Raw genomic sequence first — 27,922 nt, forward strand, 5'->3', positions numbered from 1 at the left:
GTCAGGTGTTTCAAAACGTGCGTATGAGATGGTAATTACTAAGGCATATGTTTTCAATCAAAAATAAATGGAGACTTAAATGTAGGCCAGTCTCTCCATATGATGTTATCTGTGTATGACACCAGATATTGTAATTTACCGACCTGTCTATCATTTATGTTGACATTCAACTGTCGAAGAAAGGCGGTTTGTGATCTCAGATGTCACATAATCTAAGAAAGCCATTGACCGTGGCTGTTGAAGTTTAATATAAAATGTCTGACATGGAAACTAAAGATAGTGGAACTAACCTGGCCAGGCGGGCTACAATTATAAAAGCTAAGACTACATTTAAGACAAAGACTACGAGTAAAACAATGCTTGTGATTATGCCTGACTGTGTCATTGTTAGACTGACCTTGGAAGGCGTCAAGAAAGACCCAAAGTAAAGACGCAGATGCAGTCCCAAAATGTGGGCATCAATTTTCTATTATTTACACTTTGATGGCAGCACACACTCGGCAGCATGACCTGTTCCCAAGCCCGCACTACTACACACAGGTAGTGCACTATTACAAATGAAAAAGGAGCAGTATTTTATATTCCCCACCCTTAGGTGCTACCAAAAACAAGGGTGATATAGTCAGACCTGTTTTAGATAAAATACTGAAACACATTTCAAAGATAATTCAACATAAAGTAAAAACACTTAACATAAATGTATTAACCAGAAAATGAATACATGCAAAACAAAACAAAGCTACCAAACATAAATGTGACGTGTATTTACCACCACCCCTACTCTTTCCTACTTGGTGTAGCCCTCCCGGAACCATAAACAGGTGTTGAATCCCCCGGGAATGTTTTAATGGCGCACTCTGACATTAGAGACAGGACAGCACAGGTAAGGGTTTAGTTCATGATAGCTGTTTAATATAGGCTACCATTATAAAAAAGTTAACAAAACTGCATTGAAGCCACGGTTGATTGATTGAGCCACGGAAAGATCGCTCTGCTAATCACACATTGTAATTAGGCCTATGTTTTACCAAGCATCACCAGGCATCTAAACAACGTGCATAACGGCATTCAATGAAGGCTTTAATACTTAAGACTTGCTTGTGTCATTACTTTAGTGATTAGCCCTTATGTTACTGTGTAAAACGTCACAATGACTAACTGCACAACCTGATATACAGCAAAAATGCTTTGTCAATAATGTAGCTCTGCACAAAAGTAGTGGAGACTCAGTTCCGTTACAGCAGTGGTTTTCAAACTTTTTCTGTCAGGCCCCCCCTTTGGAGAAAAAAAAAGTCGGGCCCCCCCAACACAAATAGTCACGTAATGGGCCAAGTTAACATTTATAAAATACATCAATATGAACGTGAGCATTCCTTTGCTAGAACAGTGATAATAAAACAATGCTGTCTGTGTGGTCAAAATAATAAATACACAATACATTTGTGCAATCCCTTTGCTAGAACAATAAATGATAATACTTTGCCACTTTGCAATCTGTGCAAAAAAATGAAAAGAAAGAAAATGCTGATATTTGGCCATAAAGTGTGTCTTATCATTAGTGTCTGCAATGAGCCTGTTTTGTACTGCACATTTCTTCAAAACGGGGTTGCAGGCTCAGTGGCGGCGCCAGAGATTTCTTTTAGGGGTGCTGTGGGGTAGCTTGACGTTTCCTAGAGGGTGCTCAAACATTTAGGGTTTCCCATTAATGTACCGGTCGCTACAGTGGCATTTTTTACTGCAACACTCCCCACGCAAATACACAATGTACCCGCGACAGTTACAATGAAGGCTCGATAATCAGCTCACGGCATATAGGTGTAAGCAGAGGTAAAGTGCTATTTGTGCTATTAAGTAGTGGGGGAGTGGATCTAACATAGGGGTGGTCCGGGGGCATGCTCCCAAGGGAAGATGTTTTTTTAAATATTGAAGTTAAAAGCATCAATCTGGTGCACTTTGAGAGCAAAATGAAGAGATCTCTGGATACATCTCTCAACACCCATATGAAACAGAACTGTAAGCAGATTTACTTTTTCTTTATGGATATTTTACAAATCACTCCCCTTTTAAACTTTATTCTTTTTTTACTGTCATATACAGTAGTATTTCGTACCTGTTTTTCATTTATTCTCTTATTTTTTTATAACTATAATGATCATATAAACGTGTGCCTCGGAAATAATTGTTTACATTAATCGTGACCAGAAGCTAACAACAACGATCTCCGGTACCGGTGCGCTCTCTCTCTCGTGCACGCACACAAAATGTCTCGTTCCACACACACACAGAGCCGAGCTTGAATGAAACACAGAAACCCAGACGTACTTGTACTGTACTGTATCATATTATTTTCGAATCAATATTCTTTTCAAATTATGATTTTTTTTTTTTTTTTTTTTCAAAACCATTTTTTCTCCTGGTCTCTCGCGCCCCCCCCTGTCATGCCTCTGCGCCCCCCCTGTCATGCCTCTGCGCCCCCCACTTTGAGAAACACTGCGTTACAGTAACGTGTGCAACACCGTCACTTTGAGGTTAACCAAAACAAAGTCCCTTCTCTCAGTTAGGACACCTGCAGTTGTGTTGTAAAAGAAAAAAACTAAAATATTATAACATAAGTCAAGTATTTGATAGACATGGGCATTTACTAGACAGAGATGGTTAAATTATATGAATTCCATTAGTTGTGTCATGGGAAATGTATAAACAGATCCAATGTGTGTGGAGTTTCCGATGTTAAATCCCATGTTATGGATTGAAATCGAGATCAGCAGACAGACAATGAACCATGGCATCAACAGGACAACAATGATCCGAGCCTGACCACAAAAGACACATTCACTGTACTCTATAAGTACATCAAAACACTTAGGGGAAAAAAAGGCAACGTGTGATAGGCTATGTACCATACTCACTCGTTCTAATCATAAATCTGTAAGTGAACAGGAAATAAAATATGACAGCTGGTTACAGAGATAGATGTGTTATCATTAATTATCAGTCAGGCAGTGACAGAGAGGCGTCTGTCCTTCAGAGCTACTTCGTTTATTGAAATTAAAAGGATACTGGCTGATCTTCCACTGGCTTAGGGAGGGAGCTGGGCAGAAACGCACGTAAAACAGGAGTATTGTAACCCATTCTATTCAAAGTTGCTGTCAACAGTACGACTGACTATGTAATGTTTGCGTTAAAGCATGTCTATAGCAACCAATGCATCCTACTTACCTGGTTCATGCACCCTCATTTTGATTTCTTTCCTCAGATTGTCCATTTCCATCCAAAAAGATGAACATCTCTACCTACTGGCTGAAAGACGAACTACAACCTGAGAGTTGGTCAAATAATGGGAGAGGTTACTCTGTAAGTGCTCAACATATTGACCAAGGTAGACAAACAAAACAGGGAACAAAGCTTAACATTAGATATTCAGGGGAGAAACTTTGCTGAGAAAATAAAACATTTTAAAATGATAATGAGCTGGGGAACATGTCCCACATCGCAGCTAAAGAAACAACATGTTTTCAGAAGTTTGAGCCCAAAACAAAAAACTTTATTTATTTATTTGGACAGGTCAATTTAAAGTATTGCTTTTGCTGCTGCATCATGTCTTCTGGATTTGAAAAATGTTGCTAAGATATATATTAGGCGTATAAAAACTTGTTGAAAATGTGAAAGTGTTTTTCTTTTCAGCTTGTTCTGCTACCGCCAAGTAACCAAAATCAATAAATCATTGCCCACATATAGATAAAGAATAGAAGCACACTGTACAAGAAAATAGTGAAGTGAAGGCTAATAACCCTCCACAGAGTTCATCATTTTCATATCGGGACACAACTTGTGTTTGCCACTTATGTGCACATTGCTTGACTTGGCAACATTCCCCTGAGACTCTCTACTTTACATACCAAACTTTAAACTAAATCTAACCCTAACCTTGATCCTAAAATATAATTGTAGCTTTTGTCACAAGCAGCAGGTGAGACCCTTAATGTGACTTTGTTAAAAAAAAGGGTTATATTGACACAACAGGCAAGATTAGTAGAAGTGTGCTACACCCGCACACCAACACATGCAGTGAGAGAGCTACATGTATATGAGATAAGAAATATAGAATACCGAAATGAACTGCTTTAGCATAGCCAGCTGTTTCATTGTCCCCTGCAGCCTCTCTCTGTTTCTCTTTCTTGCTTGTCCTCTGAAAACAATCTGCATAGTGTGGCTGAAAGAACGGAGGCGTTGTTTGGGTTGAATGGAGGAAAAGCAGAGGGGTGGGGGGGTGTAGAGGGAGATGCTCCAGCTGTGGGGGAACAAGACAACACAACAGCATCTCACATGTGGGTGAAGGGGGGTTGGGCGTCAAGGCCGTGGGGCTGCACACAGTGGCATTGTTATAAGGGGGGTGGGATGCAGCTGATAAGGTTGAGAGAAATGGATCATTCCCTTAAATCCGACCCTTGGGAAGCCTTGACACAAAACACGCCTGTTACTGTATGGATGTTTAAGCTGGAGGAATTTAAAAGGCTGCGTTCTTAAGAACACGTACAAATATCAAATGTTTTACTAGTTTGGGAAGAGCGAAAATATGTATTTTTAGCAACATGAATCAGGAAGTGTTCATTCTGAAATTGACAGCTAATCACATGAAGTGTGTTGGAAGCATTTTCTCAAGGCATCCTCACATCTGACCTGACTGCATGCTGTTTCAATTACGTTTAAGTGTTTTAGAAAGTTTGAAGGAAAGTTGGATAAGTTTTCATTTAAAGCCCTAAATGTTTGTCCGAAGGGTGTACAATGTGTTTAAACACCGTCTATATAGCCTCTACCAGAATACAAACATAAACTCAATATACTTCACCTAAGAAAAAGTGAAGAAAAAACTGGAGGGATACCTCTCCAGGGTGGAAAAACATACAGTAAGTGATGATATTACAAAAGGCAATGAGCAATAGATTTTGGGCTCCAAAAGTTTATTTGGAAAAAAAGGAATCTTTGTTAAGAACATTTCCCTTAAAAATAAATATTCAAATATTATATATTTTCAACATTTACAGAACATTTTTATTTCCAAAATAATCAAATCAAAACAACTATTCAAACAATAATTTAATTAAAGATTAGGGATTGCTTAAAAATGCAGAGCTCAAAGTGAAGTGAAAGTTCAAATTCCATTGAATACAATATATATGATAAGGAAAAGACTGCAAAATCCATTTTATTAACTGGAACCAGAAACGTCAAACATTTATGCTCGTTTGATCATCAAAATAGTAAATAGCTGATTCATTTTCTTTTCAGGACCAGTCAATCGATTAATCGACGCAGCTCTTTCTACGGTTAAGGGTCTTAAGTCTTTAAATAATGTAAAGAAAGACAAAAAAACGTTGATTAAAAAAAATAATAAACTTTAACTGTAAACCAACTTTGAAGTACAGACATTGACACACGCTCCTAACAGACTGTTTTTTGTGTCCGGGGATGTTTTCAGCAGCCTGGCGCACATCCCTCACCTGCCTCCTCTCCTCCTGCTGCACACATCCCATCAGAGAGGGAGAGGCGAAGGACGAAGAGAAGCAACACAAGGGACTTCTGACTCAAATTTGCCAACTTTTACCCTTACTTTTTTTTGAACGAATTATTTCCTGACGATTTCTCAATTTCTCCCAGGATTGATGATAATTCTTTCCCAACTTTATTATGAAGCTTGTAGGAGCTGAAATCAAGGTGCGCCTGAAGGCAATTTTTCTAACGTTCTTCTTATATAGTTTTTTGTTGGCACCTTAATTATAAAAGAAACACCTAAGACTTTAGTTTTAAGTTATAGCCTGTTGCGCTGCGTCACTGGAGGCGTTTGGCCAAGGGACGTCAATCCAGAGCCAAGTTGCTGAACAGGAGAAGTTCTCCGCATGAACCGCTGGATTTATGTGAACTATTACAAGACGAAGACGATAAGAGTATAATCTGGATTCCGTGATGTGTCTGTGAAAGTTTCCCCCATCCGAATTGATTTCGTTCGGAAAAGGGGATACTTTAATGGATGGATTTTTTATGCGGGACCCGCTAGGATGGACGTGGTAGATGAAACAGAAGCGTTACAGAGATTCTTTGAAGGTAAGAATGTCTGATTTATTATAGGCATTTGTGTTTATTAATAGCCTACAGTTCAGCATTAATACGTAATGAACAGAAAAAGTGATAGGCCTAGTTGAACATAAAATGTGTGATTTGTGTTACCATTATTTGTTTTTGGGAGCTAAAAAACTAAATGTATCACACCTTGTCAAATCCAGTTTTAGCTGGTGTGTTGTACGTAGTTTAACTACACAGTCAAAAAGCCTGGTTTATACTATTCTGATTCACAGCTCACATGGCAGGTGGTAAACATCATAATAGAAATAGCTATAATATTTGCAAGTGATTTTATAGGACTTGAGGCTTTCCCATGCATCATGTACAGTGCTCTGTTTTTCACTTAAACTTTCCTTCTTGGCTCTTCATCTTAAAAACAGAAATGCAAGAATGCAGGAGGTTTAACTGGTGCAGGGAACAAAAGTGCTGGTGATGGGTAACAGATCAAGTTAAACGGGGAATCCTACAAAAAAAAAACGAGGTGGAGGAGGGTGAAGGGTGGAGGAATTCAAGTCAAGATAAATGGTGTGTTTTCCAAGGGGTGCTGTGGCACAATGTGTGTGTTAGAGACATGAGCAATGGGAGTTTAACCAGTGATGTAGTGTTGCTCATAAGGAAAACACCCATAAAAAGAAACAAAAGCAGTGAAGAAAAGCCTCATTATGTTTATCGCCACAATCAAAATCTTTATAAATATATAATATTGACTATGACTTTAAAATCATAGAGAGTTTAGTTAGAAATCTTTTTCAACACTCAACACTTTTTACATCTTAGTTGGGTGTGTACACCTGCAGACTTAAACATATTGACTGAGTTGTGTTTAATAAATAACATTGTATACTGTTCATTGTTCAGTATTTCAGACATCACAGATAAGACAATTAGATTTTGTCTCATTACTTTAAATAGTTTTTCTTTCTGCTCTGTGATTTACAGCTTGCCACAGAAATCCCATTTTATTAATTCGTTTTTTTTTAAAGACACTTAAAGTCAAATGTTCCAGAAGTCAAGTGCACATAAAACACATACCGTGCTTTATGTATAATAAGTTATCTGTTGAGAGACTTAACACTTGATTATAGTATACACAAAGTGTTGACTTAAATATACACAGCCATTCATGACTGTCAGAGGTTCCTTGCCACTCTGACAGGAATTTAGTGTGTTTACATTCTTGCTTTGGGAGTAAGAGAGATGTTCTTACTTTGGCTTTACTTCAGCCACTTTTGCTTGGACTAAAATGTCAACTTGTCCATGAGAAGTATACAGAAGGTGCCGCCTTGCTTGTTTTTCTATTTACCTTGTTCCTTCTCTAACTATAGTGAAATTGTTCCGGAGTGGATTCAGGGCTTTTAACTTTTTAATTGAAATCGGTGCCAAAAAGTAACATCAGAGAGCCATCAATTTGATGTATTGGATAACTAATGTTATCATGTATCAATGTTCATCTTGCCTTTTATCTGTAGGAGACACACGCTCATACAGAAGCACACACACAGCACTATAATGGATTTCGGCACTGGTAAACTGTTTTAATAGGATTAGAGAAATATGTATACATTCACACTAATGCACGGGGTACATTCCTGGCATAGCCCTGGTGGCTGTTAAAACACAATGAGGTGAGACTGGTGATTCTCCTCGGGTATTTGGCGCTTGCTCTCTCTGACTCCATTAGAGTGACAGTGAGCAGACAGGGTGAGGAGGTGAGATAGTGCAGACTCAGGGTGGAGAGGGACTGGTCTGTTGAGAGAAACCCAGTTAAACCACCATCCTCCCCCAAAACTTGACCTTCTCCTCTCTGACTCACTCAGACAACAAACAGTCGCTCACACACTCTCAGCGCCGTGTTTGCACATTAAAGGATCATGACATGTATTGCTGTTGTGTTGTGTTACTCCAAGTAATGCCCCATCTTAAGTCAACCAAACACTTGATTAAACCGTGACCCACTCTGCCTGCGCTACATTTTCAGCTTGTCCTTAAGGCAAAACACATTGGTTTGAGAACATTCATTTACATGTTTGGGATCTTACGGATGGAAACAAATTGTTTTTGCCACTGAAATAAATGTGGATCCATCAGAATGTATATAAATAAAACATTTATTATAAGCGTTTACAACCACTGCTCTGCAAGTCTGTGCTATAATACTGGCATCAGAAAAAGGGCTGTGACTTGTTGGGTCTTTAAAACATTATAAAAGACCCAAAAATGGCAGTTACACCCCTCAAATATTCAACCAACACTACAAAGATTTCCAGTTTACAACCAAATATGACAAAGATACCAGCACATCCTCTCAATTGAGTCACTCAAACAAATGTTTCTAAAATGTCCTACAAAAAATAGTTGTAAAGTACAATTGATTGATCAATTCATTGTTTTAGCCATAGTAAGAATGCCAACACACTCACAAAAACAATGCTACAATGTTTCCCTTATTCACCTCTTAGTTCACTATACAAACATTTGCTAATCAAGAATAAAAGAAAGTACAACTGAGAAAATGTAATTGATGTCATTAACTAATGCCATTTTGTCATAAACTAAGTATCAGGCTGACCTGATAGCAGCTCTAGATATCATAGGATCATTAAAGTCTGTCCTGAGGTGGATATGAATGTAACATATTTTATTACAATCCATTTAGTAACCTCCAAATCATTTTACCTCATGTTGGTGCTAGATGGGAACATGAAGCAGGATTAATTTACAGGCAATCATGAAAGTTTGTACTAAATGTCATAACCATCCATCCAATGGTAATAATGCAAAGAGACTAACAGGGACTTCATCAGAGTTAACATGGACATAGACAAACGCATACGAGTTCAACCTAGGAGGTCAAATGTCATTGGATAATTGGACGAAGAGGATCTTAACCTTATGGGCATATGGGTCAGAGAAGCGTTTTTCAACTAGGTATTAAGATATCTCATTCTGAACCAATGGTGAAAAATGCCATCCACAGAACCACACTGCTAATGTGGCTGAAAACCCTTCAATTAAAACATAAACCTGTTTAATATGGGAGAGTTTATTTTTAAACCCTTATCTGCCAAAAGTTAACCGTTGAGCATAGTCATAACCCTCTGAGTCAAAAGGGACTTAATGTGGTTCTTACTCCATATTGCCCTCAAAGATAAACATCTCATCATCACACATGATACTATATCAAAATTCCAATTAAGTCCCGCTGTACTCCCACAGTAGTTGTGAATCATGGATGGGGAGGCCGTCGTCCATCTTGGAAAACCTGTGAGGTGAAGTTTGGACTTCTCTTCTGATTTATAGGTTTAGCAGTGCATTGCAGTCTGAGGAATGTATTGTTTTTGAGCAGCCAGGCTTACGATGCTTACGAGTAGGTTTTTAGATGTTTTACTGTTGTGCCTCACCCCCGTCAGTGCTGACTGCCAACTCAGTCATCTTCAACCGCTGCGCATTGTTTGCAGTGGAACTTAATTCACTTTTTTTGCATTTGTTTGGGTGTGTGAGCTTTTTTATAACTTAAGAGAGGTCGTCATGGAAAAAAAACCTCTAAAGAGATGTCTGCATCCAATATTCTGTTAGTCATTGTCTAACCCAGGATCGGACATGGTGACTGCGGGTCTTTATCAGATTTGCTCTGTCTGAAATTCAAAAAGAAATCACACCGTTTTTATTCATCTACATGAGCCTATATATTCTTTAGACAGTCTCCATTCTGAATTCTGTGTTATCACTAGTAAGCCAACTTTTCCACCTCTTCATGTTCTTTATGCTACTTCTTTCTTCTGGCCACTTCCTTCTTTATACCCTCATCTCCTTTTTCCTTCTCCATTTCTTCTTCATCTTCTTGTGCTGGCCCTCAAACTCAACCTTACATTCGCAGGGTTTTTTCCAGCCTTGCTCCGTGTCTCAGTCCCAGCCTTGTCACTGCTGTAATCTCCTGAGCCAGGTCCACCGGTGCGACCAGTGCTTGTGTGCGACAAGGGCTGTGTGTGGTAGCCTGGTACAGCCCTTTCTCATGACTGGGGAATAATCCTTATTATAACACTCTCCGAGCCTTTCTCACACACGCACATATGCTTTTACGCATAGGCATGCACGCGCAGACACACACACACACACATTTGTACCCTGATCTGCGACTCTCAGGTCTACAGAAGAAAGTCTCACAGCCCGAGTGGGGAAACATGTGAAAAATTAGAGAGGAATTGTTCTTCTCATCTTCTCTTTCAGGTGCTTTCATCTCAAGGACATCAACATGCTTTGGCTACGCGCAGGTACTCTGCCGCTCTGTCCGCTCTGCTTCTCTTTAAATGTGATTTATCAGTCCCTACCTAGTGAGGGGCTTTCTGTTTGTAGTCTCTTCCTAATTAATATTTGTGTCATAGAGATGCTCTTCACTCCTTTAACAGTAACCTTGTCTTTTAAACAAATTGAAAAGGTCTAAATCTCTCAGGTTGTATCTCAAAGCTGTCTAACACGTAGATTTGAAACATTTTGTATCACTTTCTATTTGTTTGTGTGTGGTAAATGTGAATTGTAGGCACAATCATTTCTGAACAATGCAAATTGTACAACTGAAAGATTGTTAGTTTCTGTACATTGATTAATTTGACATTACTAAAATCCATCAGATTATATTTTGTTGATTTTTGTGGAAATGATCTCCAAAGGTCAATTCAAATATATTTCATAAAATAATGGCACATGTTAATATACTTATATTTGCCTGTTACCTTGAATTATTTTACAAATTTGGATTTACATTTTTACTGCAAAGCTTTATTTATTGGTTCAGGATGTAATTTGATGCTTTATCTGTATAAGCTTATTCACTCTGTACAATATGTGTGTATGTGTTGTGGGTGTTTAGCCAAGATTATCAGATGGACTTTGTCCTCCTTCGAAAGTGTTTAATTATTAACACACACATGTGAGTGCATGCAAAACTAAGTTGAAGTTGGTTTAGTTTTTTTTTCAAGCCTGTCTGCGGCCTTGAGTGTAGTTTACCAAACTCTACAGAAAGATAATTTTGTTGTTAAAGTTATTTTTTACTTAAAAAGGTAGATATGTGCATTTCATTGACTGATTTAAGTCAAATCATGTTTGATGGGCATTAGCACACTTGGTCCTTTGTTTGTGTTCATTTTAGATTATAACTGCTGACAACCAAGGCATTGAAATGGTGGCATAACACATACACACACACAAACAAACAAACACAAACATGCACGCGTACACTTACATACACACATATAAACACGCACTCACACACTCCCCTCTCAGCCCCTAATCTTTTAAAAGGCCAGTCTGTATTGAGGTTGGACTGACAATCATTTCACTGTTCGTTGTTGAACACAGCTGGACAGAGACAAATATAGAGGGCGGGGGGGATTTACACATCCAGTTCACAACTATTTTAACTAAACGAATTCACTGATATGGAGGTTACAGTAACTTGATTTATGTTTTATTCGTTACATGCACAAGAATAGCATTAAATGAAAGCATTATAAATAACTTTTCTTTAATCTTCATGTATATGACATGTCACACTGTAAAGACAAAAACTTTTTTGTAGAAAAAGGTTTGGAAACTGTCTTGGAAAGACAAACACACTGTATCTGTGGGGTCATGTTCATTGGCTTCGAAAGACATGTACAGATAGAAAGTTGTGAAAGACTTGCAAAAAATGATATTTTGATGCTTTGGCTTTGTGAGTTTGTTAGGTCTTAGATGTTTGATGAACACCTCTTTCCAGCAGACCTGCGATTGTATTGTTTATTAGTTATGAATGCAAGGAGCAGCTAAAGAGCTAGATATTCCAATCAGGAGTTGATAGAGACAAAGAAAAAGCTAAAATAGAATTAATGTATCTTTCAATTTGTGAAAAAAAAAATCTAAAAAAACAACTTAGTACTTACTTTACTTAGCATGATAGTCCATCTCTATTTGCAGCTGCTTCATTTATTTTCAAATGATTATGTCTTCATCTTTGTGAAAAGGGTATAAAGCAGTTGATGTAAAAGTCAAAGCGTATTTAAATTTCAATCAAGATCTTCTGCTACTCTTGAACTCTTGGTCCTGGATTTCTCTTGGACTTTTCTCTACAGCTCTGTTTCATATTCTTTCTACAGTCAATATTGTAGGTCTTTCCCTCTATCACCCCATCCTTGGACCTCAAACTTGTATACTGTCGTTCTTGCCCCCACTCTCCTCAACCTCCATCTATCTACCCTCCCCTCTCTGTCCATCTCTCTATTTTTCGTTATCAGGCCTGCCAGTGTAAATTTACTGCCTATTTGGGTGGGGTGCACATCTGGATCTTATTTAACGGGAACCATCCTGCTTTCCTACCCTTGTACTGGCACGTATTAGGAGACATTAACCATCTGTTACTTTGTATCGTGAAAAGCCAGTCAGTGTAAACTTGTTAGCAGTCTCCACAAACATCGTAACGTGACGATTTATAATGTTAAAGAACATCATTTAGGTTGTTAAATTGGTTTCATCGCGATGGAGACGAAGTGATCTGGTTTGTGGGTTTTATTGATATGAGATTGTAAGATGTTGATGTTTATGCTGTCAACTCTCTGTTGGATGTGACACGGCACATAGATAAAATGGTCCATTTAATAATTTGTGGTGAACAGTAGCAATGTGTGGAGGAAGTTAGGAAAGGTGCTATGAAAATAATAGTTTAATTTCAGTTGCATTTCTGATTAAAAGTGAAGCGTTAAGAAAGACAAAAAAAAGGGGGAAAGGAGACTTTTTTTCAAATGCTAACAAAAAATTCCTTGCATTCCCAACTGAGTAGCTGCTTAATCTATAAGTGTGTGTGTGTGTGTGTGTGTGTGTGTGTGTGGGTGTGTGTGTGTGTGTGTGTGTGTGTGTGTGTGTGTGTGTGTGTGTGTGTGTGTGTGTGTGTGTGTGTGTGTGTGTGTGTGTGTGTGTGTGTGTGTGTGTGTGTGTGTGTGTGTGTGTGTGGGTGTGTGTGTGTGTGTGTGTGTGTGTGTGTGTGTGTGTGTGTGTGTGTGTGTGTGTGTGTGTGTGTGTGTGTGTGTGTGTGTGTGTGTGTGTGTGTGTGGGTGTGGGTGTGGGTGTGTGTGTGTGTGTGTGTGTGTGTGTGTGTGTGTGTGTGTGTGTGTGTTAGCAAGAGAGAGGTAGAAAGAGAGAGAGACTGGGGTTGCCTGCCCACCCACTATATACCAGGTCCTTACCCTCTGATTCACCCCCCCCCCCCCTCTCTCTCTCACACTCGCTGTGTTTCCACAAATCTGCAGTCTCTGACGATTGCCTGCTTTTAAAAGATATTTATTCTCTTGTAACATTTGAGCTCTTAGGAAGGGCGCTTTATATAGTGATTTATTCTTTTCTTAATATATGCACAGCGAGTGCTTGTTCTGCATGTTGCTGTTTTAGAGCTTAAGTGGGGTCATGTGTTTGGGATTGGTGAGGATTTGGCTATCAAAGGGTGAAAATGACCCTGAGGTGAGGGGATAATTAGGGAATTATGAAATTACAAATATATATGCTATGTCATTATATAAAAAGTATTACAAATCACGCTACACTCAACGGGAAGAAGCTGCATTCTAGATTTAGTTTATCTTTACGAGAAGATTATTTTCGTGAACAAAGAAAGTGGAGACAACACAATCCAGTGAAGTTACTTGGTTAGAAATGTTAAAATTATTATTATCAATGATATATGTCATTATTTATTTGGATTAAAATAATCCAGGTACAAAAGGTACAAAATTCCAGTCTATATGTGTAAGCAGTTATGGCAATGAATCATCAGTATGTGATCTGTAATGTTGACTACTAACACATATCTAAACTGTTGGTCGCTCTTGTAACCTTACTCTTTAAATTCTCAGAAAGCAAATCAGCTCTTCTTTTTCACATGATTGTGATAATTGTGTTATTTCTGATATAAATGCATTCATAGAAAGTAATCAGGAGTATGCAGGAAAAGCTAGAAAATGATACACAAACTGAGTAAGCAAAATGTGATTAGTTATATTTTCAAAGGGATTATTACAACATAAGCTTGTGTTGAAACTGGAGGATTTGTGGCGGTGTGTTTAGTTGCTGAAAGATTCCCATTGCTAATTCCCAGATGCTCTCCGTCTCCCCTCTGTGTTCCCGACCCTCCCTTCACCACAGGTCATGATATTATCAGCTCTCTGGAGCCAGCCAACATCGACACCAGTATCCTGGAAGAGTACATCAGCAAGGAGGACGATAGCACTGACATGTCAGTAGGGACTCCAAACCTGCCCAGCAACGTCAAAACAACATGCACCAACCGAATCAGATCATGTCGTTACAGAGGAATTTGTTTTTTCTGTGAAGGCTAATCTCTATTTTTCCCCCCCTCTTTCTCCCCAGCTGTTTCTCAGAGGTCCACAGCGCCCCAGGACCGAATTACTCATCTCCCCAGGCAGGAGTGTCCTCCTCTGGGGGATTGGTGTGTGGTGTGAGCCCCCCTATTCCTCTGCGCCAAGGAGCCCCTCCGCCCGGGCCTCCTAACTGTCAGAACGCCTATCCACCAGGTCCATCTCTGGGCCTCCGACACAACTACCACTGCCTGGGACAGCAGCAGGGGCAGCAGCAGCAGCAGCAGCACCAGCAACAGCAGCAGCAGCAGCAACAGCAGCAACAGCAGCCGCAGCAGCCGCAGCAGCAGGCTCACGTCAAACCTGAGCACAGGGGCCACTACGCTCCAGGGTGAGCAAAATACCACAGAGTTAGATAGCTAGAGGTACAATGAGGAGAAAGTATAGAATGAGCTAATACTTAGGAATGCTCAAGACATGTTCTAGATGTTCCCAAAACTCACTTGTAAACACGAGGGCAGTAGATGACGCAGTATATCATTTGAAAGTATACAACGAAACTAGACACACACACCTTACTACAGGTTCATTATGCAATCAATACTTGATTACGCTTTTTTTATACAAATAAACCACTAGCTGGTCAAGAGGGGGAGGGAGACTGATAACAGACAGAGAGAGAGTCGAATTACAAAAAATAAATCCTGACGCACACAATCTTGTGTAAAGAACACACACACAGGGTTTCTCCCTTAAATGTAATGGCACTTTAGAAAACAAGAAGTATATATGAGGAAGGGAGTCCACATTTCAAGCATGGTAGGGGATTTTTATGATTTGAAAGTTTGAATATTGTTTTTTTTGTGACCATAACATCAACTGCCTTCTGTTTTTTTAGGACACTACCTGAGTCCCCCCCTGACTCCAGCTCAGAGCCCTACTCTCCTCAGCAGGTGAATGGTAAGTAACACAACTTTGTCCTATCCCTGGAAAAACGCGTGGAAAATATGTGACAAGGGGCACACACAAATGTAAGAACATAACAACCAGAAATGGTGCTAGGATCTGCAAACTGCATTCAGACACAGAGGGGAGAAAGGAAGGTACTGAAGTATTTAAGATGTATGTGGGTCACAGTCAAATCAATACCTGCTTCTTATCATCACTTTGGTGTATTAAGGCAGAGCATAAAGACAAAAGAATGTGCAAACCAAATCAATTTATCGAATGCAGCGTGTCTGTCATTTATTAATCAGCAATTTACATAATTTGTCTGTAAAAAAAGAGAATTGTATCTACCAATTTAAATTTCTTGGACTCAACTTTATAAGCTTTCATTTTAAATGTATGTTCGCCCTGTTCCAACAAAGACGATACTCAAAGTCATTATGTGCTTCTTGCCGCTAACACCCCTGTGTTGGTCTTGCCCATTAGTAAAAAGGTGTGGAATAGTGTTATCTGATGGGCATCCCTCCAGTCTGAAACAATGGAAAATACCTTTAGCTAAGGTTAGAGGGAAGTAGAATAAACTGCAGTTTGTAATTCAGAACAGACAGATCTTAGGGGGGAAAAGGCTGCATTCTGTATGTGTTTAATTGGTCAGTGTATATATCCCCATTGTGTCTTCAGATCCTCACATGATCAGGACCATGACACCAGAAAACATGTGTCAAATGACCCCAACGCCACCCCTCCCACCGCACGGGCACTATCCCAGCATGCATCGGGACATGTACCTGAAGCCTGAGACCATGATATCACAGTATCCCATTGGTCCAGCCACAAGTGGAAGTGGAGACATCCAGCAGACTCAGATGCTCCATCAGCTGCTGCAGCATCCTCAGGGGCAGGAGTGAGTCCTGAAGAAACAGCGTTGTGTTGTGCAGTTTTGTATGGTAAATAATGGGAGAGAGTAGAACATGCGCAGCTTGTTAACAGTGTTTCCATTTCGTCCCACAGAAGCATCCCTGTTCACTCGGCCAAGAAGAGGAAGCACTCCGACTCTCCCAACAGCACCCTCAATTCCCAAATCCTCACAGGTATCATCAAACAAGAACCAGGTATCTTTCATCTTCTTTACCTGACGTCCCCTGCTCTTACCTACCCTTTGACTTTTGCACAGACTTTAGAACAGTTGCAGATATTCGTTGGCTGTTTCTATCTTTCTTTAACTGCTGTTCTGTTTGTCACAGGTTTAATGTCAGATGTAGACAACTCCTACCTGGACCCAAACTATCAGTGCATTAAATGGCAGCCGCACCAGCAGAGCAAGTGGACACCGCTGTATGACGCAAACTGCAAAGAGCTGTGGGTGGAATTTATTTTGGCATATCTGTACATCTTGAGGTCTTTATTTTTTTGCGGGGGGAGAAGAGCTGAAAGTCCTCTTCAGAGAGCCAAAAATGAAAGAAGCTATAATTGGTCAAATAAATAATTCAGCAAAGCATAAAGCGGGAGTGGCAAAGGAATAGCTGGGTTGCAGAGGTCTACAAATTCCTCAGAGGTGAGCTGTGCGGGGGAGTGAGAGTGTGCAGGGTTTCGGCTTAGAAAGACAACGTGAGGAGGGGGTAAAGGGAGAAATTAGTGTACACCTTCTTGTGCTCGTGAATGCCAAAATAGAAAAAAAGTATAGATGGGGAGTAAGGTTAAAATGAACTCACAAGACCTTTCAGATGCGTTATCAAAACCACCTGGTTGCACTTCACCATTTTTAGTACACTCCACATACGTAGAGGCACAGAGGTTGTTCATTGGTTCTAGTCTTTCAGATGATCACAGTACTGGTAAAACAAATGGAAAAACTGTAATACTGACACTTCTTAACTTGCAGATCCTATCCTTAATAGGAAACCATCGTAATTAGCTTTAGGACCTGATCCAGGAAAAAAGATAGGCACTTTCTCAGTCAATTGCCTATATTAACTTAAAATAGGTGTTTTACACAATCATCAAATCTCTTCTCACTTAAGAATCACCGTTAAGCTGTCCCTATTTTTACTTTTCCACCAGGTAGACTTTCATTTATTTTACACAGCTAATTAATTGACAACAGGCACTTCTGCTATCTGAGACCATGGTCTTTTTTTCTTCTTACATGTTATCATTGATGTACATTTTCCAAAAAAAACATCTTTGGATTTCTATAAAGATGTTATCATCACCTTGAACTCATCAGTCTTGAGAGTTTAGTGCTCATTGTTGTTTTTGCTACATTCGTTGCATCAATCCTTCCTGTTATATTATATCTAATGGGTTATTTGTGTCTCATGCTACACCCTTCCACCAATTTTAATCAGAATTGGGCCACTGTTGTTTTAGTGATCCTGCTTGCAAAGCTTAAAAAAACGGAACCCTCAACATCTATGTGTGTACCTCTCTGAGGCATCGACATATAAATCATATAAAGCCCCTTAAAACATATAAAGCCCCCTGTAGTAGAGTTGAGAGTCTCCCCCTGGTGAAAAATATTAACTCTGCCTTAACAGTAATGTTCCAACTACAAAAGTGGTTTTCCTTATCACACTATTAATATGTCATAATTTCTCCCCCTGTCTTTAGTCCGATGCCAACCTACCGCGTTGACGCTGATAAGGGCTTCAACTTCTCCTTGGCTGATGATGCTTTTGTTTGCCAGAAGAAGAATCATTTCCAGGTCACGGTATACGTAGGCATGCTGGGAGATCCCAAGTACATCAAGACAAGTGACGGCCTGCAGCCAATCGACTGCTTCTATCTCAAACTCAATGGAGTAAAGGTGCACAGAGGCAAAATAGTGATCATTTCATCCAGATGAAAGATGATAAAGTATTTTATTTATATATTTTCTTCTCTTTATTGCCAGGTGGAGTCTGTGAATCAATCCATCAGTGTGGAGCAGTCCCAGTCTGACCGCAGCAAGAGACCCTTTAAGCCAGTGATGTGAGTGTGAACACCTTAAAAGATGTGTTTAAAAACTAGTAAACAATTGAATAAGATGAATGTTTTTACTATGTGTCAGTAATCTTGTTTTTCCCAGGGTCACCCTGCCGTCAGAGCAGGTCACAAAGGTCACAGTGGGGCGGCTTCACTTCAGCGAGACCACAGCAAATAACATGAGGAAGAAGGGCAAACCAAACCCTGACCAGAGGTGAAAGACATTACATCGCACGGAAACATGTGATTCCCTATTTTCACATCATATCTCCAGTAGTAACACTCCTGGTGTTTTTGTCCTGCAGGTATTTTATGCTGGTGGTGGCGCTGCATGCTCAGTCCCACAGTCAGAGCTACACTGTGGCTGCCCAAGCATCGGAGAGGATCATCGTCAGGGTAACGTCTGGCCATGTCTGTCTGCCTCATAAAACAATCATACCCCTTGTGAATGTGACAGCTTTGGTCTCCTTGACATATCTTTCTGCACTTCAAAATGACTCCACCATCTCCTTCTTCTGTTTTTCCATATCTTTAATCTGCGTGGCTGTGATTCCCAGCACACTTATTATACGCTCAAATACATGCAGTACGCTGTGCTGTGAAAACCATGTATCCTTAAAACATTAACCATCAAGAGCTTAAAAAATATCTTTGTCAAATCAAGAGAATTGTCTTAACCCATAAAGGAACATTTGACCCTAGAAATAAATAAAGCCAGAGATACATGATTTTCACTGGAAAACAAATGGCATTGTTTTTACTTCAGAATTGTGAAACAGTGAAATATAGTGCATGAGTTAAAAAAGCATTAAAGCTTTTTGAAACAATAATTTACTTTTTGTCAATGGGTTACATCAGGTCTAATGTAAAGTCAACCCCTTACATCTTGGTTTGTGTAATGGATATAGTTAAACAATTCCGGTAAAATGCCTATTTGATTTCATGCCTCATATCTAGCTACATTAAATATGTGGATAGAACTAGCAGCTTGTTAGCTTAGCTTGGCACAGCAGGAAACAGCGAGCCTTAACAAAATCTGCTTACCAGCAACTCTAAAGCTCACAAGAACATTTGTAAAAACAGCAAATTGTAGTGTTTTTACAGAGGGTTATGTGTTAGACCAGAGGTTTAAGTCAGACCTCCCAGGGGGGGTTTATTATTTTTAGTTTGGCATCATTTTTAGAAGCATCTAACCTACTGTCAATGTGCACCTTCTCCTTTATGTCTCTGCTACAGGCATCCAACCCTGGTCAGTTTGAGAGTGACAGCGAGGTGCTGTGGCAGCGCGGCCAGATGCCAGACTCGGTCTACCACCACGGGAGAGTTGGCATCAACACCGACCGGCCAGACGAGGCCCTCGTTATCCACGGCAACCTGAAGGTCATGGGCTCCCTGGTGCACCCGTCTGACATCAGGGCCAAAGAAAATGTCCAGGAGGTCAGGATGAAACTCAGTGTGTATGTATATGGGTGTGTGTTTGTGCATGTGTGTGCGCGTGCGTGGGTTTTCCAAATGTTCAGTGTGTCATTGTTTGCCTCGTGTGCTTGTCATCATGAATCATGTCACCCAAGTGCCCGTTGCTCAGCACCGCTGACTGTGCAGTTTAAGTTATTTTTGTCTAGTCATTGTTCTTGATCCAAGCATTTTCATCTGCAACATGAACATTGTTTTTCATACCATCTGCATGGACATCTTTGTCATTCTGTCTGTGTGTAGGTCAACACTACAGACAATTTGAAACGGATTTCTCAGATGAGGCTCGTCCATTATCAGTTCAAGCCTGAGTTTGCTGCCTCCGTGGGCATAGAGAACACTTCAGATACTGGTAACAACCTCATAAATAACAGATTCAAATGTTTGTCTCCATCTCCTTATTTCTTTATACACTGTTCCTCATGTTATCATCTTAATAAAGCACTATGGCATTGTGCATGCCACCCTGGAGTTAGCATTGCATTGGTTCCCTTTATAAATGGCCGAAGGTATTTTTCCATTGACTTTTTTTTTTTATTGCAGAAAAAAAGATAGGTAGAAAACAAATGTTTATCTCACCTGCACATTTCATTCAGAAAGATAACGTTAAGATAAACGCAATTGCCAGAAGTAAAAGCTAACGTTTTAAACTGCTATAAACGAAAACTACACCATTGTTGTATGACCTCAACTACACAACCACTGAGTAGATGGGTTTCCCTTTGTTCCGTTTGATTATGTTTAATGTACCAAACAACCTCTTAAGTCTCATATAGCCAGCCTTCTTAGACTGGCAAAAGCTTTCAAATTCAACAGTGGGGTAGTATTGCCATATTTTATGTCGTAAAGCAAAATATGAAGATCTCTAAATCTTGTGTTAACCACATATCTTACTGTCGAGATGAGGGAACAAAGAGTGCAAAACTGCTAACTCCTGCAGGTTTCGGAGTCCGTCATGCAGGACAATTATGTTTTAATATTTGATATGTCCTATTCTCCATGTGCTGTGAATGACATCACCTTTTTTTGCTGCTCTTTTTCACTTAAGCATTTCTGTTATTTCCTCCTGCAGGAGTGATCGCTCAAGACGTTCAGAGAATCTTGCCTGAAGCAGTGAAGGAGGGCGGTGATGTGGTGTGTACAAATGGAGAAACTATCCCCAAACTGTTAGTGGTCAACAAGGTAATGAAAACACAAAACATGCATAGAGTTGACGGCTCTCGGACATCACTTCCGTACTCACTAACAGCTCTGCCTCTTATTTCAAAGGATCGTATCTTCATGGAGAACGTGGGAGCGGTGAAGGAGCTGTGTAAGCTGACAGACAACCTGGAGACTCGTATAGACGAACTTGAGCGCTGGAGCCGCAAACTGGCCAAGCTGCGGCGTCTGGACAGCATGAAGAGCACCGTGAGTGGAGGCACTGTCAGGTGAGAGCAATGAGCAGAAATCCCTTCCAATTAAGTTTCACACATTGACAGAGAGAATCTTGTATGATAGAAAAACGAATGAATTGATAATTTTTTCTTGTCCATGTAGCCAATCAAGCAGTTATTTCAGCAGAACAGGAAGTGGCCCGCTCCGAAAGAAGACAGTCAAACCTGGCAGCAAGGTGTGTGATAGTGATGTATTTAAATTGAGTTATTAGTGAACAGCAGGATTTACAACTTTCATGTTATCTGTGGATTTTTATTGCAGACTCCGACTCAGGATCAAGGCTGCATCAGCCAGAGGTTCATGCAGGGAACCATCCTGGCTCTGGTCATCGTCATGGCCTTCAGGTTAGACTGAGCAACATGTGCTTAAGGAGAGATTGGTGGGTTAACATAAAGCAGTAGTGACATGATCTTTATTTGTTCCCAAACAGTGTCATTTCCATGTCTGTCCTTTATGTGTTGACTCTTCACCATAGAGGAGACGTCCCAGAGAAAGACGAGTAAGTGCATTTGAAGTAGAAAGACACTTGTGTTTTATAGTAAAAATAGATAAATGTTCTACCTCTCCATTAATGTCTTTTCTATCAAATGTGTTCCTGCTTTCTGTAGCTATGTTCCTTCCTGTGTTCTCTACATCTCTTGGATGCCTCTCTTCACTGCCACTGTTACTTTCTGTCCGCCTGTCTGCCCATGGTACGCTTTCAACACCTGCCTTTCTTGTTCCTTCATTGTTTCATTTTCTGATCTGCTCCTGTAGTCTTGCGTAGTTGGGTGTTTCTTTTTTCCTGTCTGAAAGGAGATCATGAGTCATGTATTCAACCTTTAAAAAAATGTATTTGGTTTCAAGTTGAGTTGTTAAACTGGCTCTTGAACTCCTGTACTGCCATCTGATTGGTCCAGGTCCAGAGTAGCAATGGGATCCTCACGCAAGAGTCCTCCACTGTCAACCACCACTGCACCAGGTGAGTGAAGTTACTGACCACCGCAATGAGTTTGGTAGTTTGAAAAGCAAAGCAATCAACCAGCTCTTTCAGGGAATAGTAAATACATATAAGCAGATCCCACTGAGATCTGATTCTCTCATCCTCTCACTGAAGCTTGTTGTTAAACTTCATCCATAGGCAACCAATCAGCTGCAGTTTCGACGTTGAGTAACAACCAATCCATGCTAGGTAAGTAAGCAAGTAATATATATTCAACACATTTAAACATGTGAGATTATTGAAGCGCGCTAGTCATTTACAATGAAAAATGAAAACAAAACAACAACAAGAACATATACAGAAGAGGAAATACCATTATAAGAATACTAAAAGCCATTATGTGAAAAGCCTTAGAATCTTGCAATGTGGATGGAAAACTTGGTAGATAGAATAAAGAGTAAAATAAGACATGGTAAACATAAAAAAATGTGATTTTTTTAGACCAAGTTCAAGTTATAGGTGAAATTTGTTTTAGGAAGTATCTTTTTTTGTTCCATGAGTTAGGCGCAATAAAATGTAACATTTGAGATGTTTTCTTGTAGTGTACATCTGTCTTTGATGCAAGTTAATTATCCTTCTTCTCTAGAATTAGGGGGCCTGGATTCCACGCCAGGCACCATCATTAAGAAGGCAAAATCCAGACAATTGGACAAGGACGGCCGCAATAGAAACCGCCTGAGTCACACCTCAGCACCTTTGTACTTTGCCAAGTCCAAAAGGCCGGCCCCTACAGACCTGGGCGGGACGGGTACGGCCAACCGCCTGCCCCCGGGTCAGCAGCCTCTGCCACGCAGACAACGAAGCCTACACACAAAGGGTGAAGCCACAAACACAGTGCAAACACGCCACTTTCTTCACACATATTATATGTAGTATGCAAACACAGTTAAGCCATGTGCAAACAAAGCTTATCTGCATACTGCACATGCTCATGGCTTTTCTTACTTTTCCAGGAGGAAGGTCAGCTCCCTCTCTGACTACTCTACATATCGTGGAGACAAACCAAGAGATCAAAGCACGAAGTTGTGCAACTCCTGAAAGCTGCAGGTACATTTGACTAATAGTTTTGAGTTGACATTGTACAGATGGGGGACAAATCAAAAAAGCTATGTAAAGTGTATTAAAGACGTGATGGTCCCCTAAAAAACGCTAAAACAGCTTCAATGCTCCTTGCCATTGATTCTCCAAGTCTCTAGTGCTACTGGAGAGATGGACACCATTTGCCTACTTGATATTCACGAAATAAGTGTTTGAATAATAGCTGTGTCATTATGTCCTTGAAAGTTTCTCAAACAGGTTAAGTAGAGTTAAGATTTTGTCATTTTGAAGTATAGCCTGTGATTTACTTTTTGTTCTGCAATTATTTATTGACGTTTTCCTTTGATTTGTCCATTCTCTGTTAGTTTGCCTTTTATACAATTACAGTTTGAATTCAGGTCTTGATGCTTAATGCTGATTTTATGATTCTCTTTCGACTCTAGCTACACAGTTTCACTCCTTGGAAACAGAAATTCCTCCATCTCACAAATCACTTTGCACATGACGTGAGTATAACTACATCAACCTATCCAAATACCTGCAAGCATTGCAGTGGTAGTGCTTTATTTTATGGGTCTCTAAATTACGGATAATTTCCTAGGAGGTTTCCTGTAAAGAACCATGTAATTTGGCACTAATTACATTGAATGAAAAATAACACAAGCTTTGTGGTACACCAGTCAATTCATTCCAGTTAGTTGCTATACTAGCTCAACTACATTTCACACATGTTATACTAGATTAATACATTTGACCTTTTCCCTACAACAAATGCCACATTTTAGTCAACAAACAAAGTTTTAAAACAGAGTGTTACCTGTGCAGCTAATAAAACATGTCAACTGTATGGCACAGAGACATGGAGCATAATGATTTAATTGCAGGTCTACGAACAGCGTTTGGGTAAAACAATGTGGAGCCACCAAGGGACGTTTGTGCCCCAACCACACAGAGACAGAGCTCTATGGTGGACAGAGAACATCAACAAAGGTACACATTGATAATCATTATCCATCATATAATCAAAACATGTTTTATTTTTTGTCATTTTTATTTATACTTGTATTTGTAAAGTGGCCTTAAAGAAAAGGTGACAAAGTACCATGTAGCATATTCAATTGTAATTTTAAATGTAACCTTTTATAACAGCTACCCTGCTGCCTGCTGTTTAAATGTTGTATTTATTGTATGGACTTGCTGTCTTGTTTAGTTATTTTGCTTCATCTTTTGTTGTGTTAAGTGTTATTCTCAGATCCACAAGGGAGTGTAAATGTATGTAAAGGCAACATATTGCAAATGACTATCTTGCTGACTCTCTATATTCTTTATATTTTCCTCTAAGGGGACTCATCACCTGTGGTCAGTGCCCGTGCTGTCCTTCCAGGACATCGCCTATCACTTCCGTGTCTCCCTGTCTGTGAGTAAACTAAAAGCTTTCAGGCACTGCGTTGTGTTGTTTGATCTATATATCATATCATATCAATATACTGGAATAGACTCGATATCGACTTAGATTTTGTATATTGTATATATCGTTATATGGCATCAGTGTCACCTTTTAGTGGGTTTTAAAGTCTGCTTTACAGTAAAGTCATGTCCTTTATAATACTACAAAACTCTAGCTGTTCTATTTTCTGGCTTAATCCTCTTATATGTCATTATATCCATATTACTGTCAATTGTCCTTAGTATTTTATGAAAGCACAAAATAGTTACAATATTGCAGAAATATTAAACTTGAGGTATTTGGTAATAAAAGTTATATGTTAGATTTTTTCCATTTTGCCCAGTAGTACTTGTGATCCATTTCCTGCAGGAGTTAGTTTGAATGAAGTCAATGACTGATTATTGCATTTTGTCTCCACCTGCTTTTCATTGACAGAGTGAAGTGAGCTGTGCCTCTGAAGGAGAAACATCACCGTACTCCGACTACCATTTTCTCATCCAGAGCAGCTGTGTATGAGAAGGAAGACGATGTGTCCCAGTGTCTTTACAATACACCACAGTTTCCCTTTGTGGTTCTATTTGTACACCTATTGATATTATAGGATGGGTTTCTGTCTTATTATTGTACATTATTTTTTAAAGATCTTCATACAGAAACTATATACCACTGTCCCCACTGTAATCGCCCCCATATGTTTATGCATTAAGACATCTCTTTCTGCTGTGATCACTGGAGTGTGAAACAGGTCACTGAAAATGTTTTAGATCACTGTAATTGTCGACTGTGTTGTGTCACTGTTAACTGAGACCATACGTTTATTGCTCATTTTATTAATGATCACCAAGTCCATACTTTATAGAAGCCATAATGACTTTTTAGCAGAATTGAAGTTTTTAAATGAAGTCCAGGCTAAGAAACTGTAGATGACTCTGCATACATTTATGATTCTTTTTTTATACAATGAATCTGTATGTACACTGAAACCAGTGTCAACTGAAAACAAAAACACAATAGTTTGATACACTGGAGAGGAAATCATTGGCTTTCGCTGAAGTCCTCAGTGAATGGTTGCAGCTCACACTGAAAATATACCTCAGTAGTGCACACTGGCAAACCCTGGGTGTGTACAGTGGAGCATTGTGTTGGAGGCTGCTGCAGTCGACTACACTGTCTGCTGTCTGCTCACGCAGCATCTGACTAAACACTGCACAGAGAAAAAATAGTGTGCTGTATGTCTATCTAAACTCTGACATTACATGAAACATCAAATTCTTACATTTATGGGGACATATTATAAAGAAACATTTGGCTAGAGTGCCTAGCAATTCATAAACTGAAATAAGACAACCCAGTCAGTTTTATGTGGGCTGCCTGGATCAGGAAAAAATCTGCTCGCCTTCCTACTGTATGTGACATTACAATACATCGGCCCCAGTTTGACTGCTAACACAAACAGCTGGAGAAATACATATGAAAAGGTGTGCCATATTTTTCGTGCAATCCTATCACAGCAGATTTTTTTGGGGGGGCTGCTTAATGAGACAGGCACCCAAAAGGAGCCTTTCAGAAAGAGGTTTATACAGATATATTCATTCATACAGACAGTACGGTGAGAATAATGTGTTTTTTGAACATTAAAGCAGGAAAGATGTTCTAAAAATCAAAATCAAAATCCAAGTATAAACCTGAAAATTAGCATGATATGTCCCTTTTAAATGTTATATGGATACTCTATCCTCTATCCAGAAATCCTTATTATCGTACCTAAAATTAAGGTTTATAAGTCATACTTTATTAGCAGATTCACTGAAAGACATTCTATAAAACTGGATCCGGAAAAAAATCACTGGAAATGAAAATGTAAAACACTGACAGCTCCTGGCATCTGATAATGGAAATGCAACAAGTCAAACACTGACAATATATTTCAAGAGACACTGGAATAGCTTACACTGTATTTTGCTAACTGGATAAAATGCTGGCAGGGCAATAAACGGCAAATATCATTTCAGGTGCATGTCCAATCATTTCTCTAAAATGATACATCTCAGCTCAGAGGCAACTCAAAGGCTGCTTCAGCTAAAGAAATTCAATTTTAATGGCTCGATCATGAAGCTGAGAAGGAGTTGCATTTCTTTTTGTACACTGCAGAGATAAAATTGGATAATATACACTGGACTTTTTGTGTATTTCCTTGGATATTTTGAATACTTTGTCTGTGCCTATGCAATTAAGACTATGCAGTGATAACACTTTGAGTATAACCGAAGTGTACAATGTTTTTTTTTCTATTATGCTTTCTTGTTTTAAAACCATTCTCCATTTACTTTTACCACCCTACTTATTTTGTATTATGTTATAAAATTCATTCCCCATATGTGTCTGTATTCAGAAAGAAAAAAAACAGAATAATGTATGTCAAATGTAAAATCAATACTCAATAGGAAAAACAGCCATCAGACAAAAGTGTATGGAATTTATCATGACATTGAGATACTATACAATGCTTCCAGTATAATTACTATGATTTCAGTGGGTATAGTGTACTATTTTAGCTTATTTATAATGCACTAGCTAGCATATTGAAACCACTGTAGCACTTTTTGCACTGTATATATGAACTGCTTTGCTCTATCCGGTGCACCAGACTGTTTCCATAAACTCTGTAAGAACTGCATTACATGTAACTGTATAGCTTCATTGTGTTACTACCAATGCTCCTTTTTATCTGATGTGTTTTATCATTTTGTTTTTATAGTTGATATGTTTTGGTTGGTTGTTGTATTATCGATAATATATTAACATTTAGCTAATGGAGCCCATAAATGATTGACAAGACTGTAAACACACAAACACATAAACACACACGACCACACACACACACTCAAAATAATACATTTCCAACTGTAGCACTGTTCTTCAAGGAAAAATATCATAACACTAAAACTCTTTGAGTACTACTTTATACTCACTACTTTATCTTTGTTGCCCATTTTATCGTTACACTTTCAAAGCCTTTTGTTAAAATAAATGCTGTAATACTATGTAAATGCATGTAGTAAATACATTTGTGATTGAATTGTCTGTTTTGTTTGATTGCTAAACTTCATTAGATCAAAATAAAATGCTCATTTTGTCCAATAGGTGGCAGCAGATGATTTATTACAACAAATT

General features: G+C 39.2%; 1 protein-coding gene across 1 annotated transcript; it reads left to right on the top strand.

Moving 5' to 3' along the window:
- Positions 1-862: 862 nt before the first annotated feature.
- Positions 863-27,885, top strand: myrf (myelin regulatory factor). The gene is made up of 29 exons (XM_034141117.1): positions 863-883; positions 3,257-3,354; positions 5,483-6,102; positions 14,287-14,377; positions 14,512-14,850; positions 15,358-15,419; positions 16,089-16,311; positions 16,419-16,519; positions 16,652-16,766; positions 18,018-18,213; positions 18,301-18,377; positions 18,475-18,585; positions 18,677-18,767; positions 19,608-19,808; positions 20,088-20,196; positions 20,917-21,026; positions 21,114-21,274; positions 21,384-21,456; positions 21,543-21,625; positions 21,712-21,780; positions 21,890-21,973; positions 22,181-22,242; positions 22,402-22,452; positions 22,850-23,080; positions 23,217-23,310; positions 23,745-23,807; positions 24,186-24,291; positions 24,644-24,718; positions 25,184-27,885. The coding sequence occupies exons 3-29, from the start codon at positions 6,057-6,059 to the stop codon at positions 25,262-25,264; spliced, it is 3,105 nt and encodes a 1,034-aa protein (XP_033997008.1). The 5' UTR covers positions 863-883; positions 3,257-3,354; positions 5,483-6,056; the 3' UTR covers positions 25,265-27,885.
- The last annotated feature ends 37 nt before the right edge of the window (positions 27,886-27,922 follow it).

The sequence above is a fragment of the Trematomus bernacchii genome, unplaced genomic scaffold, assembly GCF_902827165.1.
Source record: "Trematomus bernacchii unplaced genomic scaffold, fTreBer1.1, whole genome shotgun sequence".
In the NCBI taxonomy this organism is placed as follows: Eukaryota; Metazoa; Chordata; class Actinopteri; order Perciformes; family Nototheniidae; genus Trematomus; species Trematomus bernacchii.

Coding starts and splice junctions, on each gene's coding strand:
- myrf (XM_034141117.1), top strand. CDS start 6,057: ATGGACGTGGTAGATGAAACAGAAGCGTTACAGAGATTCTTTGAAG. Junction 23,311..23,744: donor GCAACTCCTGAAAGCTGCAG/GTACATTTGACT, acceptor TTTCGACTCTAG/CTACACAGTTTCACTCCTTG. Junction 23,808..24,185: donor CAAATCACTTTGCACATGAC/GTGAGTATAACT, acceptor ATTTAATTGCAG/GTCTACGAACAGCGTTTGGG.